Source organism: Marmota monax, unplaced genomic scaffold, assembly GCF_021218885.2.
Source record: "Marmota monax isolate L192 unplaced genomic scaffold, Marmota_monax_Labrador192_F-V1.1 WCK01_AAM20220418_F8-fsc00235, whole genome shotgun sequence".
Classification (NCBI taxonomy): Eukaryota; Metazoa; Chordata; class Mammalia; order Rodentia; family Sciuridae; genus Marmota; species Marmota monax.
The window spans coordinates 1,161,852-1,184,070 of NW_026693185.1; the positions used below are offsets into that span (position 1 = coordinate 1,161,852).

At 52.6% G+C, this 22,219-nt stretch overlaps 1 protein-coding gene across 8 annotated transcripts in view; it reads left to right on the plus strand.

Annotated features, from left to right (window-relative positions):
* Auts2 (activator of transcription and developmental regulator AUTS2) overlaps positions 1–22,219 on the plus strand; it is a 1,155,764-nt gene that overhangs the window by 1,110,494 nt on the left and 23,051 nt on the right. For 6 of the 8 annotated variants that reach the window (XM_058583037.1, XM_058583034.1, XM_046456011.2 and 3 more), the window contains 2 exons: positions 19,889–20,357; positions 21,450–21,703. In XM_058583037.1, the coding sequence (XP_058439020.1) occupies positions 19,889–20,357; positions 21,450–21,703 (723 nt within the window). The remainder of the gene's footprint in view (positions 1–19,888; positions 20,358–21,449; positions 21,704–22,219) is intronic. The other 2 variants (XM_046456012.2, XM_046456014.2) reach the window with 1 other exon arrangement.

A 22,219-nucleotide genomic window follows, 5' to 3' on the forward strand; every position in this document is an offset into this window, starting at 1 on the left:
AGACAGGAAGATGATGTCCATCCTCTCTGACTGACCTATCTTTAAAGTGAACCCAGAATGAAGTCATGTGTATTTGGCACATTGGTGGGGAACTTGGGTGATATTGGTGGAGTGGTCGTACAGGTTTCTGTCATGTTTTTTGCTGGGTGGAAAATAATATGGCCTGCCCTTCACATTCACAGGGGCAAGTACCAAACCCCATAGATGCTTTTATCTTTGATAAAGGTCAACATATAAATGAGGCACAGCAGAGACTGACAAGAACCTACTGTAATGCAGTCTCCCCCGCGCCCCACCCCAGGTCTTACTAAGGCCAGGGATCCTCCAGTACAGAGGGGCTACTTCCATAGAGTAGGCTCTAGGAGTAGAAAACACAGCCGTGTACTGTCAAGTCTCCAGTAACTGAGGAGCCACTGTGTAGTGTCCACCCGAGGCGTTTTACTTCCTGCTCAGAATTCTTCAACTGTCTTTCCGCCTCTTTTTAAAAAATGGAGGCAATGACTTATTAAAGAGGTTTTGAGACACAAGAAGAGCTGCCTCTGTGCGTAATAATTAGATTTGCATTCAGCATAGCACTGTTGAAGGTTAAAGAAGAAGTTTTGGGTATTCTTTGGTAGTAGGGGAGATAATTATAAGCTTTCAAGCCAAGGTCAAGATAAATATAAATCTGGAGGAGTGGGGGAAAAGCCCAGCTTCTCATTAGTAGGACAGTGTCCTCATTTTAGAAAACCTTAATACCTGCTAGTGCACATCATTTCTGTCCACCCCACGCTCCTGGCCTGTGTCTCGGGGAGAGCAGCTTGGTCACAGGGTAGGTGGCCCCCGAGGGAAGCTGACAGGCTGCTCCCAGAATCCAGGTGCTGGGAGACATGTCTCTGCTTCGCCTGGTCTTTCTAGAATTGAGCTGCAAACAGTGAAGCTGACTGGGAACAGGAATCCCAGCAGGACACGATGCATCTCTGGTTGGTATGGGCTTCCGTCCTGTCAGTTCGGAAGGGACAGTGGTTGTCGCAGGGCCTGCCCACAGGAGGAGCTTGGGCCAAGCCTGAGCGCAGGAGGCCCTGACCCCTGGCAGGGGTGCCCAGGGTTTTGATGGGTGCTCTGAAAGAGCCAGAGCCTTGGACTTCAGGGCCAGAGTGTCGACCTGTGGACCACACTGGTGCCCAGTGTTCTCATCCCCCATCAGGGGTGCACCTGCAGCCTAGGTTGTTTTCCTTGGTACTGACTCACACGTTGGCTTGCTGTGTTGCTCTCCTGAATCCTGCGTCTCAACAACAGAGCGCCTGGGTGACCTGAGGAGAATGTGCTGTCAGAATGCCCATCGAAGGGCAGAGAAGCCTGTCCTCCACTGTGCAGGGACTCATGGCCTGGGGCAAGGAGAACCTCAAACCCGAGACACGAGACTTGAGAAATAGAAGGTTCTAGAATTGGAGGCTTTAAGGGCTGGGGCTATCGCTCAGTGGCAGAGCACTTGCTTGATCCTCAGCACCACATAAAAATAAGCCAATAAAGGCACAATGTCCATTTATAACTACCAAAAAACAAAAAAGAATTGGAGGCTTTGACTTCGTTTCCCTGCAGAGCAACTGACCTAAAGAGTCAAGTGTGTGTCACCAGAGTAGGCCAGCAGCAAGCACCTGTGGACCACGGGAACAGCCCCTAAAGGACACATGAGAGCGGGGGACACTCCTGGCACCAAGCAGAATCAGAACAGGTTCATGGGCAGGTGCAGTGACTGGCACACGCTGCCCAGTGTCCTGGGGTCTGGTGGTGACGCCCTGGCTTCATTTCTCCAGGACTTGGGACATGGTTGGGTCTTGTTTGAAGAAAGCTATAGGTAAAATACTCAGGTTTTAAATTATATTCCTTCCTGCTTTTAAGGACTTCAGGCCAGTGCCTTTTATGTTCAAATTAGTCGACTGTTGACTGTTAATCCACCCAAACTCGTTTTGAGAGGGAATTGTCCTGATCCAGGGGGTTGTTAGTTGAAAGGCTCCTCCTGCTGGGGGGCAGCCCGCTGGGAGCACCCGGCTGCAGGGGAAAGAAGTAGTGTGCTCGCTGCGCCCGCACCTGCTTGTTGGAGGAGTTTCCTCTTCACAAACTTGGAGGGAGGTGGTGTCCACAGAGGGCATCTCCACCGCAGAGGGACCCAGGGGAGACCTGGGTGCCTGTGCCTTCCCTCCCCAGGGTCTGGCTCCCACCCTGCCTGCAGGTGGCAGCCCAGCCCTCCTGTTCCTGGTGACCTCCAGAAGGCCAGGCCTCTCCAGGGTGCCTCGCATAGTAAAGGCGGCCAACCAAGATGGAACCTCAACCTCAGGCAGGATCCATTTCTGGAGCCGCTGGCTCTGCTACTTGTAGCACAGGTAGAAATACCTCAGCCTCCTGTGTTCGGTCCTCTCTTGTGTGTGATTTTCAGAGGAAGAAACTCATATGACCCTCTGAGCTGATTGTACACAAGTGTGTGTTTCCCCTTTTCCCAAAGCTGACCCGTGGTGACTGGTGGCATTTTTCTTGATGGCTGTGCCAGGTACTTGCTTTGTTGTCAGAGCCCACAGGACGGATGTCGAAGTGACTGGAGTCAGCGCAGGGAGGAGCCAGGAGGGGCAAGAGAGGCTGTTAGCAGGACCCCTGGGGCTTCCTGGTAACCTTGAGGACAGGAAGGTCATCACCCATTTGCTGAGGTTGTGAATAGCAGTAAAATATTATGGCCCAGACAGATTATGATGCTCAGCCAATTAGCAATAAAGAGAAACACTTTAATATACAAATTAATTAGGTTTTTAATTTTTGGCACTGGTAATTGACAGAGCCTTCTATCAGGCAGACACTGAGGAAGTCGGCAAGGCGGAAGCTGAGGCCAGGGGATCTGTGCGCTGTCCACAGACGGGCCTTGGCACCGGGATAGCTGTCCTGCATCCCGCAGGAATCCCGTTGGAGTCCCGCAGGAGTCCCAGGCGTATGGCACACACACAGGCCAGGAGCGGTGTGAGTACCACGCACCGCTTTCACTGCTGTTGCAGCGACTCTCAGGGTCCCTCCCCTGTCCGGCCAGGGGGAGCAGGTGCTGCTGAGCAGATGGCAAGGCCACCAGCTGCCCAGAGCTGCGTAGGCGGGCATGCTGGGCATCAGCCTGGAAGTGGACACAGGACCTATGCTGGCAAGTTGTGTGTTGGGCCTTCAGAGCTGGTGGGCAACGAACAGTTGCTTCCTGAACTTGCTCTGAGGCATCAGTGGCTTGAGGAGAACTGGCCAAAGTCCCTCTGCAGCACCTGGGGTGAGCTACAGGGAGTGTCACGCTGCAGGCGGGCTTGGCACCTCAGCCCTGGAGCAAAGGAGCAGGTGTACTGTCAGCAGGGAGAGGTGGCCAGCAGGAGAGGTGGCCAGGTACTTTATACATTGTCGGGTTACACTTCTCAGTATTGGAAAAGGATGTTGAAATCTAATTGTGAGGTTTTCTAGTCGTGAACACAATAGAAAGACTTGGTTCGGGTAAAAAAAAGAAGCTAATGCCGTTTAAAATGTCTTATCCAGTTTTTTTAAGGCTCGTGGAATATGCAGCATATTCAGCTCCCCCTCCCCCCATGCTCACCTCTTGTGGAGGTCACTCTCCTGAGAAGATGGTAACCTAAGGAGAAGGAAGGTTTATTTGGCTCACAGTCAGAGTTTCCAGCCAGTGGCCAGTTGGCTCTGTTGCTTTTGGTCCAGTGGCATGCAGACCCCCTCCAGGCTATGCTCCGATGACCTAAACCCCCCACAAGCCCCTCTTAAAGATTCCCACCTTCCAGTAGTGCCAAGCTGAGGACCAAGCCTTTGGCACATGGGCTTGGGGGACCCCTCTCCAAGCCCTAGCAAACACTGGTGCTGCTAGAATACAGTGTCGTCCTCTCCACACGCCAGCCTTGGGGACCTCTGACCACACATCTCAGCCCAGGAGCAGCCCAGGTCTGCCTTTACCTGCTGGCTACCAAGTGGCTCTTCCTCTCAGAGCAGCTCCGGTCTTGAGAGCAGCAGACTCCTTTCAGAACTGCAGCCAGACTGCCTGGAATGGGAGGCCAGCAACCTCGCCCATGCCTCCGAGGGGTCTTGTGGGGTCCCGGGAGAGGGTACGGGCAGTCTTGGGCTGGTGGGTACTGTGCAGGAACACGATGGCTGACAGATGACCCGTGAGTCCTTTTACACTCCCTCCAGGTTTCCCCTCAGCAAAGATTCTGTCTCACAAAAGGGAGAGGGGTCCGGTACCCAATGAGCAGTGGTCTGGTCACATACGGTCGATCATGAGTTTGGTTTCGGTCTCTGTGTTGTTTGGGTGCTGGTCCTAGGTCCCACAGCCCCTTGCATGCCTACCCCTGAGCTGCACCCCTGGCCCACGAAGCCAGTCCTTACCCGGGAAGAACCAGGGCCCCCAGGTGGAGCGATCTGAAGGCGAGCGGCACTCAGCCACTGTCGGAGGTGGACACAGTCCTGCACCTGAGCACCCGGGACACCCTCCAGGGAGCTCTCGTCTCTGGGCAGCTCTCACTGTTAGAAAAGTCTTCATGTTGGGCTAACATCGCTTCCCAGCTCGTGTCCCCTTTGGACTGCGTAATACAAGTCCTCTTATTCCCAGGGACAGGCCTTGCAGTGCTGGGGATGGTGGAGTTCCCTGCCCTTCCTGTGCCTTCCTTCAGCCACTGCCATGGGGCAGGCTTTGTCTCCTGGTGGTGCTGCGAGCTCCCAGGGTTTGTGTACAGGCTTTTTAGGAGCAGGCGTGTAGAACCCCGTTGGCCCAGTGGAGGGCAATGCAGACCTGTCACCCCATTTCCTTGGTCGTGTGTTTTCATGAGGACACCCTACTGACATTTGTGCAGCCCTTGACTGGTTGGTGCTCACTGCAAAGTGGATCCAAATACTGCTCAGAGGGGGCCAGGAGGCCCAGGCCGCAGGCTTCCAGAGGCCTTGGATTCTGGGGATGCTGCGCAGGTGGCCCCGCACCCCCCGCCCCCAACCCATGAGCTTGCTGAGCTTGGGATTCACAGCTGCCGCTGAGGTTGGTCCTTCCTCCTCCCAGGCTGCAGAGGGGACTCTTGAGGGTCTAACTGCCTGCAGTGTGGCTGTTTGTCTCTCCACCATGGGCAGGAGACCCGCCAGGACTGTGGTCAGGCCCCTCGCTGTCCTCTCCGCTGTCCTCTCCGCAGCATTAGCTGTCCTAAGTCCTCAGTTTGCTCTGGAATGAAGGAGTCAAAAACACTTGCGCTCGGCGTCCTCATGTTCCTAACTACGTTGCTTAGCGGTTGAGGACGGTGCCCGCATGCCCCTTGCAGTCCACTGCAGATCAGGCAGTACTGACTTCTTAGACACTGTTGCAAGATGCGGTTACTGCATCACGGGCTCACCTGGCTTCAGGGGCAGTTTGTTAAGGTCACTTTTGGTGGCACATCACGTGGGTGCTACAAGTCATGCTTCGTGCACAGAGGGCACGGTGCACACAGGGTCACTGGGTCACTTGTGGGGGTCACTGTCATGAAGTGCAGGGTAGCACCTCGCGGAGAGAGCAGCTGGGCTCTGCCCTCACCACCCAGCTGGGAATTAGCGAAAGGCTGTGGCACACATGGATTTGCCTGAGGGAGCCCAAGGCCCGTTCACACAGCACACAGGGGTAAGTGTCACCAGGGAACCGTCATCGGGGCGGCAGGGGCTCCCAAGGACTAGAGCTGAGTTGCCTGGGTTCAGGCACCTGTATCAAGGGCACATTCGAGGCAGGTGTGGCCCTGCTGCTTGTTCCTGTTGTCACTTGGCCAGTGGAGTGCTCTGTGTTGCAGGGGCCCCCCAGGCCCTGGGGTCACGAGGATGCATACATCACGCTGCCCCATGCTCAGGGGGATGGGAAGGCATGTTCAGGGGTCAGAAGTGGCGCATGTGGTCATTTCTCAGGTCCTGACCGGCCAGGAGGATGGATGCTGAGGGTCTCTTGTTACATTGAGCAGATTCTCGCACTCTGCCAGGTGGAGCTGGAGCCGTGGCGTCTGAGGTGTCCGCTTGGGCTCAGGGTGCAGAGGAGGCTGGAGTCCACCAGCGCCTGCTCTGGCATGAGGTCCATCTCCTGGTCTACCTGTGTGCGACTCAGTGGCCTCAGAAGAGAACAAACTGAGGTGCCAGTGGACTCACAGACCCTGGGACCTAGAGGGGCCCCGGGAATCAGGAGGCCAGCCTTCTTCCTGGTCTCCATGAAGAGACCCCTGGGAGGTGGCAGGGTGGCTTTGTCAAGTGGACAGGTGGCATAGCCAGAACCAGAATCTAAATGCACATATCAGGTCTCCTTGGAACCGTCAGAGGCTGTGGGTGCCCGCCGTGTGCTCAGGGAGGGACCCACCTGCCGCCTCAGCTTTGCTGCCCTAACCGCTGCCCACGGTGGGTTTCTCAGTTCCGTGTTCTGCACAGACCCAGATGCTGCTGAGGGCTCTTCCTCAGACGGTGCTGCGAAGCCCTGGGTCCTTATCAGGGCCAGCAGCGTGGTGTGTCCTGGTGGTCCGAGATGCCCTGAACTCCTGCTGTGGGTGGCACTGTCTTCAGGAGGAGACCCCTTGCTCTGGGCAGGGTGAGCTCCTTCCCAGGTGGTGGGTCACATCTCCTTGCCTCTGTGGCCCCAGCCCCAGAGCTGAGTGGTAGGAAAGCGTGAACCTGACCTGCCCCTCCACGGGTTTTGCCTGGGAGGAACAGTCATGTCCAGTGGACAGAACTTGAAGCAAAAAGAGTTTGGATGGCACTTCAGAAGGCTGGGAAGGGTGGCGGAAAGCTGGGTGAACAGGCATCCCACACTTTTTTGTGAGGAAATAAACTAGTGCATTTTGAGCACCTGGAGCCCTCGAGAGTGCCCCTGGTTTCCGATTAGCAGGAAGGGCTGCCGTGCTCACCACAGGCAGGGTGCTTTGCGATGTCAGTGTACGCTGTGGACACTGTGCGATGGCACTCCGCCTCACAGCCCCTCATCGCGAGGTGAGAACACCTAGTGTCCATGCAGCGCTCCTCAAGAGTACGCACACGGGAGAGTGCCCGTGCCCGACCCTCCGTCCAGCTGCCATCTAACTTAACCCCAACCGTTGCAAACTGGATTCACTTTGGGGGACTACTTGAGTCTACAACCTGTCCCTGGGAGGCAGGTTTTATTTTTCCTCAGGGACATTTGAACGGAGCCTGTGGTCTAAGTGAGGTTGTTGGGAAGATAATCCAGATCTGAGTAATTGGGAGTCTGAAGACGTCAGCAGTGTCCCCATTTAGATGTGGTCCTTCTGGGATGTTGGGCACGTGGCGTCCTTTCCTGCTTAGTGGACCTCTGCTTAGTAAACCTCTAATACCACAAGGTTGTGGCCAGCATGTCCCTAGTTGGGGACATTGCCTCAGTACCCTGTTTTATCCTCTCTTTTCTGGGCCATCTCCTCCTGTCTTTAGGGTCAGGATTTCAGAATGTCCTTCAGTTCTACTTCCAGATCAAAGCCCTCCTTGGTGTCTTTCCTGGGACGCAGTTCCAAGAGCAGGCGTGTGGACCAGTCAGTGGCCAGTGCAGATTTGCATGCTTGGGAGCAGCAGGCCGGCCCTTAGCTCCTGGGGGCTGGGAGGAGCTGCCATCCTTGGGACCCATGTGCCTGGCCCAGGAGCCTCACTGGGAGGAGTCCCCAGGGGTCTCCTGTGTGAGGGCCTATGGCGGCAGGACTGCCTCCACACGTCACAGTGCTGGCTTTCAGCGCCCTTCAGGTTAGTGTGACCTGATGATTAGATTTCTAATTGGCGGTTCTTTCTACCCGCATTCTTAGAGAAGGCCTCTTGCCATAGATCCTGTCTCTGGTCCTACAGTGGGCCCTGAGTGTTCCCATTGTACTTGGAGATTGTCCCTGTGTTGGGACAAGGCCCGCCTTTCCCTCCTCCATGCCTGGTGCTTGGCCTTGGCCTTCCCGGCATCCCCTCCAGCTCTCTGGAAATGCTGCTCCTTGGTGTCTCACTGTGGTAGAGTTTTGCTGTGTAGATGCAGCGATTCTCTGAGGCTAATTTAAAACACACTTTTATTTTGGTTTCCCATAAGTGAGTTATCCGTGGATGGCACTTGCCTCTGTATCATGTTTCTGGATTTAAACTCAGTAGAATGCTCCATAAGGTTAGAAATAAAGCTCTTTGGACACCTGCATGTGACTGTTGCCTTTTTCCCCAGCACATTAAAGTGTGTTTGTCCTCACGAGTCTCAGACGTGGCCAGCTTGCAGACCTCGGCCTTCACCTAAAGAGATGCTGCCTACCTCTCATCATTAATAGAGCTCTCTTAACATCCTGTGCTTTTGATTGCCCTACTTTTTTTTTTTTTTTGTAATACAAAAATAACCGTGCTATTAAATCCTTTATGATTCAAAGTAGAACATTAGTTTTATTATATATGGAAAATGGATCCTTAAACTTCATAATGGCATCCAATTATTTTGCATTTGCTTGTATTATATACTATTATTTTATTGCAGTATAATGTCCAATTATGGAAATGACTCCAAAGAGACATGATTTTTCTGGCTTAATGTGTAATTGTTTATTGAGTATTTTTCTCATTATGGTGATTTTTTTCTTTCTTTTGAATTGCAGTTATAAAGAAACTTAAATTTTTGTAAATTGATTATTATATAGTTAAATCAACTATCAAGCGCTCACTCTACAGAAGGCACAGTGTTCAAAATTGAAATACACGCAAAGATTTAAAGAGATCCTTCCTCAAAAAAGTCATGTATTAAAATACAAATAGGAGTGAGTTTTTTTGTTATTTTTTATTATTTGCTAACTGTTTTACAATAAGATGATTTCACATGATAATTGACCACTTGGAGACATTGAGGTAAGGGCCTGTGGGGACCACCAGTGTCTAGGGTGGAACAGTTGTAGTGGGGGCACTGGTTAGCAGGGGCCGTGGTGGCCGGGCAGGACCTGGAAGGTTGGGGTTGGTCCGGGTGTCCCTGGGTCCGGGTAGGTGAGATGCCTCTGGGGAGTTTTAAACCGGGGCTGACAGCTCACCTGACTGACATTTAAAAGCTCACTGGAGCTGCTGGGGGACAGTAGATTCTGGAACCACTGTTTATTTGCTTTTAAAGGCTTCGCATAAGCAGTGATTTACACAGGAACCAGTGCAAGGTGATGAGGTGGATCCTGTGGGGACAGACGCCACAGCTGGACTGGGGAAGGTGGGCTTGATGTCAGTCCTGTTGAGCCTGAGGAGACAAGGAGAGCCATGCCAGGGGGACCGGTCCTCAGGTAGTGAAGACCAGACCCACCATGTGGCCATCTGGCCTTTGTTTTTGGAAGCCTCTCTGAAAATCCAGTTTAGATATTTGCAGCTGAGCTGGGATGGTTGTGAGGTGCATCCACAGCATTTCCCTGCCAGGCGGCCACTGGGCAGAAGCAGCTTCTCTGGGTTTTCTGGCTCATACCAGCCCCATCCATGGGTGGGCAAAATGCCCCTGCATATCTCTAGACACTGACTTGTTGCCTTAAGGTGTCACAGCTGCTTGTCAGGTAGTAGCTTTAGTCGATTGCTCCTTGCACCCTAGAGATGTGGAGCGTTTGGAGTTTGTATTTGAATATTTTCCCTTTTTTGCAATAAATTGGGATAATGAGATCAAACAATGGCAAATGGAATGATGGCAGGAGATTTCACTTTTCTACAAAGGTAACAGGAGTTCCTCATCAAGAATCTATGTTAGGGTTGGCACTGTCCTTTCAGGGGACAGCACAGGGGCACCCACCATCGCCTCGAAGAGACCTCTCCCAGCTTCACCAGCGCCGTGGCTGGGCAGGAGGTGGGTCCGTTTCTACTGTTCCGCTGCAGTTCATTGTATTTCAGGTCATTTGGCACAGGGATTCCTAATTCATAACTAAGATGTAGCACTCATCACGTTTTTGCCAATCGAGATGTGGTGTCTGTCAGCCCGCAGGTGAGGTCCTGTACAAGACTGAGTCCCAGAAGGGAAAATGCTGCAGGCCTCCCATGGACACTGCCAACATCTCAGAGGCATCTGGCCCAGCCCCCTCCCACTCCCTGAATCCAAAACCCCAGGATCCATCAGTGACTCAGGATCCACCCATCAGAATCAGTGGACCAGCTTTCTCCTCACTTCACTGAAGGGCAGCCTGAGGCCCTGTTGGGCAGCCCCATCATTTCAGGCCAGAATAGAAAGTTCTTCTACAGCGAACGACCTTTGGTCCTGGTTCTGTCCCTGCTGCGGGACACAGGAAATCTACTTCCTTCTCTTTGTGAGACCACCAGGTCCCTAACAGCGGCTCAGGCTGCACCTGGGTCAAGACTCCTAGCTCCCTGTCCTCCACTGTGAGCGCTCCATCCGTGGAGCCCTGGTGGGGACAACACCAGGAGCAAGAGCCCACTGTGCTGCCTTCCTCCAACATGTGCGGTGCCAGGGCAGCCCCTGTTCCTGAAGGACACCGGCCCCTGCCCTCGTGTACCTAAGGCACCCCTGGAGAACCCCCCTGGATCTGTGGTGGGACTGAGAGGCTCAGAGGTGGGGGCCTTGTGGATGGCGCCGTGCAGAGGGGCTCGCCAGGCTCCTGCCCGCCCAGGAGTGCTGTGGAGAGGCACTTTGCCAGCAAGAAGCTGCTGGAGAGTGGTGCATATTGCCTTGGTCCCAAGCTGCGGAGTGGCCTCCAGCTGCTCTGCAGGCCACACGGAGTAGTGAGGCTGCCCAGCACCATGGAACCATACAGGGCAGACAGTTGGGGGCCATGAAGGTCAGAATTTGGTGAAACTGCCGAAGTCCTCTTTTTCCTTCTCCTTCTTTTCCTAAGAATCAAAGACTCCATGAAAGGAAAATCAACTCTTAGGGGTCCAATCTCGGCTTCGGTGGTACTCCCACGAGCTGGCCAGGCAGATTGCAGGAGTTGGCAGCAGCCAAGTCCCATGGCCGAGCAGGCTGTGTGAACAGGTTGGGGAGGGTTGTGTCATCTGTCCTCAGGAGCACAGACAGGCTTGTGTGCATGCTGGCAGGGCACACACAGCCAGGTAGGGCCCATTGCCCACGGTCAGTAGCTGAGAACAGTGCAGGGGCCACCCTGGGAAACACGGTTGCTTTTAGGGGGCTTGGTAAAGTTCTGACAGAGCCACTGCCTCCTGTGCACAATCCAGGTGGCCGCTGTGTGAACTTGTGGAACACAAACAACAAAGGAACTCGCGCTTCTTGTGGGGATGGGCCCTCTGTAGCTGAGATGAGCCCTGGGCACAGAGAGCCCTGGGCTTGAGTGGCCCCCTGTCCTGAATGCCTGGAGTACCTCCTTCCTCCCTCCAGAGCAGGAGGACCTTCACTCCTTCCTCGTGGAACAACTGGTGCCTTCCTTTTAATACCTGGACCCTGCTGGGTGGGTGCTCTTGAGGGGAAAGAAGTAGGTGCACGGTACTGCTGACTGTAGGGCGGCTTTATTTTAGAGGAATAAAATGTGTGTGTGGTTGCAGGCTTGGGTAGTGAGGTAGTGAACTTCAGTGACCACTTAACCCCTGGCCCATCATAGAGCCGCCTGCAGAGGGAGCAGAAGGACAGCAGGGCCCAGCACCTGGGACCCACTCAAAGTTCAGAAATCCTTGCATTTCAGGGCCCTCCAGAAATTGATTGTCTCAAATGTGCCCAAAGCCAGCTGAGAGGGAGCCAGGCCTGGCAGTGCAGGAAGGCGGGTGAGACAGCATGGGGAGAGGTCTTTGCTGTTGTTGGCTTCATGTTTGTCCTTGAAAAAATCAGCTTGATGAGGCTCAGGTTTGGAAACAGGGGTGACGTGGAGCCAGTCCTTTACCAGGCTGCTCTGTCACTACGCCATACTCTCAGCCCTGTGGATCACAGACACAGCCATACAGAGGGTCGTGTGACGTTCATTGCATCAGCAGATGAGGTGATGTGGGCACATTACACCAAGGGGCCTCGCTGCCCCTCTGGCCTGATGTAGAAGTTGAGGACACAGCTGGACAGTGGGGAAGGCATCAGATCTAAACCCCTCTCCGTGAGCCTGGCAGCTGCTGGAGGGAGGCTGGGAAGGGAGACGGTCAGGTGCCAGGATGGCTGTCTGTCTTGAGCAGACATCTCACTGTCATCTGCTTCAGTGCCTTAGTCCCACCTCTTGGAAAGTTCCCAGCCTAAGCACGGGGCTCCTCTCACTGCTGTCTCTAGTAAGGAAGGCGTGGCCAGGAGGGTGCACCTGCAGCCTAGACACACACCTGAGGTAGCAGTCCTTCTGGTGCCTGTGCCTGCTGGGGGCCTGCAGCTGGGCAGAGCAGCACCCCATAGCTGTGGAGCCCACATTGGTGTTTAGGCTGGCTGTGCCACTGAGACATGGAGGGGTGGGCTGGGGGGGTGACCTGCCCGGAGGAGCCAACTGGGTGTCCCCTGAGCCGTGTTCCCGGTGCCCTCAGTGGCTGCAGGTTCATCCTCCAAACCTGACCTCTCGCCGAGGTCTTTCCACACCCGTCACAAGATCAGCTGATGCTGGCTGGGGCTGGTCCTGGGTTGTGCAGACGGGAGTGCCCTGCACTAACCAGATAGTAAAATAAGGATGGCAGCATCAGCTTTGCTCATCTGACTACTCCCGAGCCACACAAGTACACATGGCTCTCCATCCCTGCTGTTTCAGGGCCTTCTCCTGGGTCTCCGTGCCCTCTGTCCCCAGAGATCGAGGTCAGGGCCCTCTCCTGGGTCTCTGTGCCCTCTGGGAGGAAGTGACTTAATACTGGTTAGTCTCTTCCTGTGGAATGACAAGCAGGAGGATTGGGTGTGACCTTGACACGACAGACTCTGACTTGCTCATGGAGGCTCCCTTCCTACCCCACAGCAGATCCCTGCCTGCATCCTGCATCCCGAGTTGGGTCCTTTCCTTGCCCCCCACCACCCCCACACTGAAGACCAACTTCAGGAGAAACAAAATGCTTACCAGCTGGGTTCCCCCCCAGGGATTCTGCCGTCTGTGCGCCGAGGCTGTCGGTGGCCTCCAGCCTCCCGTCAGGACTGTGATGGATGGGCCTGGGCATGCGCGAGGGCTGGCGCTGTTGGCTGTGGGTTTAGGAGGAACACACTTGAAACAAGTTGGAGCACGTTGGCTGCAGCGGATGGCTTTTCCTGTAATCCCGCCAGATACCCCCGCCCTGGGTCAATCTGATGAGGGTGATGAGGACGCCTGGAGCCTCCCAGGTGACAGAGGCCTCTGACCTGCAGGGTTTCCCAGTCCTCCCAACAGGCTGCTGGTGTTTTGCCAGATACACTGGCTATTTTCCCCTTTTTAGGATTTTGCTTTTAATAGGAACCCTGGAGGCCCTCAGAGGTTTGTGATGCCGACTTGAGGCCTGGCTCAGCCTCCCGGATGGTAATTAATGTTTACACAACACGACAAGCACGAAATGCAATCTCTTTGAGCCCTGCCAAGCACCCATCATTCCCCTGATCTCCCACTCCTGCAGTGTTTGGAAATTAATTTGCCTTGAACAAACAGTGGGTTTTCCTCAATTTATTTGTACAGTTTCAGTGGCCGAGAAGCAGAGCTGCAAGACCAAGTGTCATCCTGCCATTCGTTCGAGTAATTGAATCTGCTAATGGAACAAACTGGTCTCTGTTTAATGATTTGAAGAAAAGAGGGAGAGGAGGAGGAAAATAAAGAGACACATATGTTCCAGAAGGTGGACACTCTCCCTGAAACACGAGTGCATTGTGGAGTTCTGGAGATAGCAGAACTCTGAACGTCGGGAGGGATTCTAGCATTGCGAACATCAGCACAGCTTGGGTTAATAGGTGTACAAAACAGGCAGCATTTGCTTAAGAAGAGGTTACCTCTGAGGTGACAGAATAGACTAGCAATAGGATTTAAACCGTGAGCCTTACTGGTAACTTGAAAGAACTGAATGTTGATTCACAGAAATTTGATGCTTCTGCATGGGCCTGGGGTTCTCAGTGCGGAACATTCGTTCTTTAACAATGTTCCCAGTCCGGAGGGGCTGGGGCTGCGGCTCAGTGGTAGAGTGCTTGCCTAGCACATATGAGGCCCTGGGTTTGATCCTCGATACCTCATAAAAATAAAATAAGGGTTATTGTGTCCACCTACGATTAAAACATATTTTTTTAAAGATTTAAGTTGAAGTCTGGATAACTTATTTGGCCACAATCTTCAGTCCTGTGTGGTGAGGTCTTGGAGGCTCTGTCATTTAGACAGATAAGTAGAGAAGTTAATTAGAAGATGGAGTAATGTCAAATAGCATGTGTCCATTTCTTGGATATATGGAGCAGACATTCAGATAGGTAGAGATTGGGTGAGTGGATGGATGGTTGGATAGATGGGGGAGTGGATGAGTGTGGTTGGGTGGGTAGTTGGGTGAGTGGACGATGGATGGGTAGATGGATGGATAGGGAGATGGATGGGTGGGTGAGTGGATGGATGGGTGGATGGATTGATGGATGGATGGGTAGAGGGATGGATGGGTGAGTGGATGGACAGGTGGGTGGATACTTTGCCTGATAGCTACTGGTTTTCTTAATATCTTTGAGGCTTATTCAGGTTTACTACAATAATGACCTGGCAGGGACGTAGCCCTCTTAGGACTTCACAGCCAAGTGTAAAGACAGGTAGGGGACACAGGTGTAGAGGCTATGCCTTGAGAGGCCTCTCACGCTGCTGCTGCCTTCCGTTTCCTTCCTGTTCCAGTATACCTGCTGATGAGCACCAGTGAGAAATGGTGAGGACAAGAGGGGAGCACGGTGCCATGTTCTGTCTTCATTTCTGAGAGGAAAATATTTATTTGGTCTCTTGACGTGGTTTTATTGCTTTGCTTTTTTGTTTTAATCCATGCAATAGTGGAGACAATTCTCTTGATAATGGTGGTGTATTATCCATGAACTCTTCCATGGGTATCTTTTTTTCTTTCATAGTAATAATATATGTTCATTACAGAAAATTTAGGGAGTTAAGAAAAGTACAGGTCCATGAGGTACAGGTGGTGGTCTTTTCCTGGATATGGGATTTGGTTAACATTTCGGGTGTGTTTTTCCACTTCTCATGTTCGCGTGTGCACTTATAGAGATGGCTTTCAGTTCTGAGACCATACCCAGAACAAGAACAGTGTGCTGTATTTTTCTTGGCGGTCACTTTTGTCCAAGGTACCCCATGTCGTTCGTACCTCCTGGCAGTGGTTGGGGACACTGCGCCTCCACTATGCTGGACTGCAGTAGCGCTTCACCTGCCAGAATCCACGTCCATTGCCTTGCGAGGCAGTGACTGTGCTTGTGCGTGGAGAAGTGTGTGGCTCATCATGGATGAACACACCACCAGGCCTCCCAGACCCAGATCCTGTGGTGCACAGTGCCTGTGGTTAGCATTTGGTCACACATGCTCGTGTCTCACTGGCTGGGATGACACACAGTTGGATACACCCATCTGTACACATAATTCAAAATGTAAGTAAGTCCCTAATGAAATATAAAGGAGAAGTAAATGAAAGTCATTCATAACAACATAAATGCTTGCTCATGGTGGAGAAGGACATGTAAACGTGGCCGCTACAACCACGGCCACCTGGTGGTGGTAGTTAGTCCCCAGAAGCAGCCTTGTGTTGATGTCACGGTTTTTCCTAAGAGTGAACAACTTCTGGTGAAGTCCCAGATGTGGCAAAGTATAGTAGTTGCATTCCTAATAAGTGTTGAAACCCTGCAAAAAAATTACTTTGTGTTGATTTTTCATTTAACTGATAGGAATGATTTGTTCATAGGTCAGTGTTGATTATTTAGTACTTAGTTTATTTTTATGGTTGGGTTTATTGTATTCAGTTTTAGTGATTTGTTTTTTCACAAAATTCATTTTATTTTCAAATTCATTAAAATTTTTCTCTGGGCACAGTGGCACATGCCTTTAGTAATCCCAGCAGCTCGGGAGGTTTAGGCAGGAGGATCATAAGTTTAAAGTCAGCCTCAGAAAATCGAGGCACTAAGCAACTCAGTGAGACCCCGTCTCTAAATAAAATATGAAAAAAGGCTGGGGATGTGGCTCAGTGGTTGAGTGCCCCTAAATTCAGTCCCTGATACCCTACCCCCCAATTTTTTTTGCTTATTTAAGTTATTTTTTTATACAATAAAGCAAAATGTCCCCCCACTATCCAGTTCCTAGCTATAATAATACAATTATATATAAATATACACACATTAATTTTTCCAGTTTCTACAAAGGCAGCATGTGCTATACATGGTACACAAAGCATTTTTTGTTTAAAGCTGCTAATTTTTCCATGGTATGAATCTACCAATGATCTCATTTGGGGCATTTCCAAACTTGCACCTTAAACCATGGTGTTGTTTCATTGTATCTGAATTTCATTGTACCTAAATCCTTGTACACCCACCAAGTCAAGGGAGCCCTATTTGTTCTTTTACTAAATGTTTCCAAATTGCCTTCCAGAGATTATGGGGTTTGCATTGTACTGAGGAGGTACAAAATAAGTTCCATTTCCTGGCATGGTGATACACCTCTATCTTCCCAGTACTTACAAGCCTGAGGCAGGAGGATTGCAAATTCAAGGCCAGCCTGGGCAATTTAACAAGACCTATCTCAAAATTTCGACATGGGGTGGGGGCTGCAGCTCAGTGGGAGAGTGCTTGCCTAGCATGCCCAAGGCCCTGGGTTCAATCCTCAGTACTGTGCGCGGGGGGGGGGGGGGGGGGATGGTGGTCAGGGTCCAATTTCTCAGGGCACTTGTATCAAATCTGTATAAAAATCAAACACTTTTTTTTTCTAATCCTCCATTAGGTTTTTAAAAAATTTATTGAGTCAAGTTCATCAATCTATATTTTACATGCAGTAAATGCCCTTTTTACCATACACAATGGAGTATAACTTTTATTTGCATCTTTTATTATAAGCCACGATGTGTTATTCTTATAATTGCAAGAAGCGAGATTGCTTAACCCCAACCCCAAAATGTAATGAATACAACATTTAAATAACACTCGTCAATTTGAATATTTCTTCAACCCCAGGAAATCTCATCATTTGGCAAATTCAAAGCACATAGTGCAATATAAAATGATTTTAAAATGTGTTCCTGCCAATTTTAGAGAAGCATAGTAAGACAAATTGTCAAGATGGAAAAACCTTAAAGGGTAAGATCCATTTATTGAATAATTGAAAGGAAGAGGAAATGCATTACTGATTAGCCACAAAGATGCATGGTGCCTAATCTGTGCCTAAAGAGGCCTGTGTAAATGAGGATGCATAGAACTGTTTCAGCTACCAGCGTTCTTTCCAGCTCTCCACCTGTGGCTGCCCTGCCTACAGGTCACAGTACCAGAGCATTGGTGGGTTGATGGTGGCTTTCAGGTGTAGCTAAAGTATGGTGTTGCCATAATTCCCTGTAGCTTTCCTCGCCCTTTGCAGTGACTGGTTTACTTAAATATTTTAACTGAGTCAGGGATTTGCCGTTATCTGCTTTGTTTGGGGGCTTTTGCTTTCCAAGGACCACACAGTGTAGACTGAAGAACAGGCATTTGGTGGACAGAGTTAAGATCAGAACCCAAAACTTCTAATCTATCAAACAGCAAGGTGACCTCCAGCCAGCAAGTTCTCACTTCTCTGAGCTCATTCCATTTGGCAACAGAGGGTTGGATTCCCAGTGTGGTCCAAGGGTCAGCAGCATCACCTGTGAGATGGCAGGCAGGAATTGGAGCCCCACCCAGAGCTGCTGGGCTGGAGTCTGCACCTTCATGAGACCCTCCCCGGGTGATTGGCACACCTGCTCAAGTGGGGGCCAAGCCGGGACGGCCTCCTGGCTGGTCTTCTTTTAAAGTTTTGTGCTCCTGAGTTCCTTTAGTGCTTCCCCAGAGCTGGCTGGGACAGACTGGTGTGGTTCCTTGGAGAGGCTCAGGCTTCCTATTTCCCTCCTTGCTCGTCCAGGGCGGCAGCGACTGCCATGCTCTTGGTACCACACCTTACTCTCCAGGGGTGTTCAGGCTGGGATTAGACATGGGGCAACAGGAGAGGAGGCCACGCCTGCAGGACACATGCCTTCTGCAGACTTGGCGACATCGAGCTTGGTGGCTGTCCCTAGTATTTTCCTTACCCGCATAAGTGTATTTAAAGGGTGTCGTTTGGAAAGGAAGTCTTGTTGATGTGAGCAGATTTATTTCAACATTAATTTTTAGAGGAATTTGGATATAAACTTACCAAAATAGAGAATATTGATTGATTCTTCACCATCCTAGTCCAGGGAGAAGGGACTAGTGCAGAAGCATGCAGATGGGTTGGTTCCTGCCTGTGCCCATCAACTGGCGTGGGTGAGGGAAGAGCCCCGGCACATGCCCAGCCCCTCTCAGTTGGCATGTACTCTCTGGATTTCCACGCTCCTGGAGCTTTCTCTCCTCAACCAGACTAATACCCCTGTTTTTGTGGAAGAAAAATTCAGGAAATTTGTGAGAGATGACAGAAAAGCACGGAGAGGGCAGGCCAGACCCTGGCTCCCACTTCTAAGATAAAGGCCCTGCAGGATCCCCTGCAGCCACTTCTCCCCGGCCTCACCAGGGAGCTTGGTCCAGTTCTGGGGACCCACAACGTTTTGGCTTTATTGTAAGCAGAAATCTTCTACAAAGGTTCTCAAAACAGCTGGGCAGAAATAAAGTGCCCAGAGGTCACCAGCGCAGTCATTTGTCCTCAGGCCTCACGAGATGCCCTGTCCCCTCGTACCTAGGCAGCATGTTGGCTTGAAGCTGGCCACGTCCACCACAGCCCCGGAGGTGCCTCGCTTATGAACCAGGGCTTGTTTCTGCTTTGGTGCATGATTCAGGTTTGAACTGCTTACCAAACGAACACCGAAGATGATGGCTTGCTCTGATGCAAACTGTGTGTGTACACACGAGTGTGTAAGCAGGAACTGAGAGACCGCGTGAGTGGCACATGCTTTTCATGGTGGCGAGAGATGTGGAAGAGGAGGTTTGCAAAGGTGCCCTCATTTCAGAAAGTATTGCAAGCTGTGCTCTTCCTGTTTCTGAACTGTAGTAAAGAAAGAATGCATCTTTTTTAGCACAAAAATGGAGTCGAGGTGATCTCCCCCTGCCAGATGCCTGCAAAGAACTTACTCCAAATTGGGCTATGCCTTGATATGTAATTATTGGTCTTTCATTATTCTGTTTTGAGAATTTTATGGAATTCGGCTTCTGGGATAATCAACAATGCCATCATAGTAGTTATGGCACTTAGGTCCTTTGACCTTAGGAGGGAAACTTATTTTTTAAGTTTATACGGGAGCATCTATTTTCTATTCTTTCCCCACAATTGAAGAATTCTACTTAAATTTTACATCCAGTTAAGTCTCAGCATCCCGTGGTGCAGGGGCATTTCTGAAGGCCTGGTGAGTGTAGCTGTGGCACGCTTGATTTAAATTTGCGTTTGCACGTTTGATCTTAGATGTCCCTGGGCTGGCTGGGGCACATCAGGAGGCCTGACTTTTGCCTGGAAGTTTGGCACTTGCTGAACAAGAACTTGTTGCTCTAAGAATGTCAAGTGCGCCTCCTCAGTCACAATGCAAAGGGGGAGGGGGAAAGGCCAAGAAGAAACATCTGTTTGTTGTTAAGTAACATTTGCTTCATTCGCAATTGAAAACACTTCTCATTCAGGAACTGTATTTGTTTTTAAAGGGAAAAATCAACTTGTGGGCTATAATTTCTTAAGTGTGCTTCAGAAAGGCTTTGCAAAGACTGGGGACAGGGAGCCCTGGTTTGCAGACCACCAGCTGTGGGATCCCCAGCCAGCGCACCCTTCTCCTCAGGAGGGATGGTGGGTGGCTGCTGGCTGTGCCTGCAGGCTGGAGCTCGCTCCCCTGGTGCCACGCTCCTGTGTCATTCTGTGACTTCTCTTTGCTCTCCCCCATACAGATTCGGAGTTAGGTGTTGGCGCACTGCCCGAACATGACAGCCAGGATGCAGGGCCGATTGTCCCCAAGATATCAGGTCTAGAGAGAAGCCAGGAGAAGAGCCAAGACTGTTGCAAAGAGCCCGCCTTTGAGCCTGTGGTGCTTAAGGACCCCTGCCCTCAGGTCCCACAGCCGCTGCCCCAGCCCCAGGCGGAGCCCCAGCTCCGAGCCCCTTCTCCGGACCCTGACTTGGTGCCACACACAGAGGCCCCACCAACGGCCCCTCCTCCAAGTACGCAGCCCCCGCAGGGCCCCCCGGAGGCCCCACTGCAGCCCGCCCCACAGCCTCAGGTGCAGCGGCCACCCAGGCCACCGTCCCCCACCCAGCTGCTCCACCAGCACCTTCCTGCTGTGCAGGCCCACCCCTCGTCCCAGGGCCTGCCCCAGCCCCTGTCAGCCTACAGCAGCAGCCTGAGCCTCAACAGTTTAAGGTGAGCCAACCTGCTCTCTGCCCGCCGGCCACCTTTGCTGGATGGTCAGAGAGTCTGGGTAAGGGCTTCCTAGGAGATGGGTGGCCTGGTTGAGAACTGTCCTTGTTTTTTCTGGGAGGCGAGGAGATAGGGACAGGGGCTGTTGGGTGAAAGCCGGTTGGGTTGGCCGTTGACACTACACAGGAGTGAACTATCCAGGATCTCCTAGAGGACAGAGGCAGGAAGGAGAGGTGCTTACCCAACAGGTGGCCAGGCCCATGCCATGCGCCTGTAGTCCCAGCTCCTGAGGCTGGAGGGTGGCTTGAGCCCAGGAGCTGGAGACCAGCCTAGGGCACATAGAAAGACCCCATCTCAAAAGATGAAAGAAGAAGAAGCGGTTGAAGGTATGTGGCAGGGAGTGGAGGCCAAGGTGCCTCCGAGGGCCCTGAAGGTGGAGACTCAGAGGAGAGAAGGGGTGTCACGGGAGGGTTGTCTCCTCAGGCCCAGGAGTCTGAGACCAGTGCTGGTTTGAGCATTTTTTCAGTGGGATTTGCTTCCTCATTTGTGAGTCAGAGAAGAAACCAGTGGGGAGAGCCAGGTCCTCCTGGTTGGTCTACGAGGGGCCGTCCAGGGTGACCCTGAGCCCTGTGGGCTCCTGAGACTTGTGCTTGTTATTGTTTTCCTTTTAGAAGCCTGGTGGGGTCAGGGACAGGTGAAGAACAGACCTAAGCAGGCAGGTTTCTCCCAGGGCTGGGCCAGCTCCTAACCCAGGGCCACTCCTGTGGCACAAGACCTGGCCCACCTCTTCCTGTGGTCCTGGGGTTACGGTAGCAGACATGGGCGACCCAGGTGTGGTTCTGTTCCATTTTGTTCCTTGGCTGCTTGGCAGGAAGTGTGGCGAGGAGGGTGGGGGCGGCAGGGGACAGAGCAGGGCAGGCTGGGCCACAGGAGTGAGGGGGGCTGTCTCAGCAGAGAACTGCCTGGACATCCCTGTGCGCGACGCTGGGCAGTGGTCTCTGCCAGGCTGTGTGGTGGGGAGAGAGAGGCCCAGGGGAGGGAGGGCGGTGGGGACGCAGATGCTCACCTGCGCCTGTTTCTCCCTTTGCTCCACAGCAGCAGCAGGAGCAGCACTCCGGCCAAGACTCAGCCCGCCGCCCCGCACCTCTCCCACCACCCCTCGGCCTCCCCGTTCCCCCTCTCCCTGCCCAGCCACAGCCCCCTGCACAGCTTCACCCCCGCCCTCCAGGCCCCCGCTCACGCGCATCACCCCAATATGTTTGCCCCGCCCACTGCTTTGCCTCCGCCACCACCGCTGACGTCAGGGAGTCTGCAGGTCCCCGGACACCCTGCCGGGAGCACTTACTCAGGTAGGATGGCCCGGGTGGGCGCCGGAACCTCACTGCTGTCCCTGCCGTCCCTCATCGCCAGGCCGGGTGCACTTAAACAACCATGCCCTGGGAGGGGGGTGTGGGAAAGGAGGCCTGAGGGGTGAGGCCCGGCAGGCACCCCGGCTCAGCAGAGCGGCCACAGCCTGCCAGGCCCGCGCCTGCTTCTCTCCAGCGTCTCAGGCCGCATCCTGGGGCGTGGGCCTGGCCTGAGGGCGTCCACCTTCCTGTAAAGAAGAGGTGCACTTTTATGATGATGCATCCCAGAATTTAGGGATGATCTGGTGGGAGATGGGGTCCTTCTCCCCTCACCTGTGTCACGGGCCAGGGTCCCAGTGCTGCTCCTCGTCACTGTGTGTCTGCCCTGAGGCCAGCTGGGGAGCCTGCTGCGTTCATGGCTGGCAGGCGTCCCCCCTGTTACCCCCACCTCCAAATGACCCGAGAAGGCCAGAGGGCCATCCCAGTCGTGTGGATGGGGAACTGACCTGCTGGGCTATG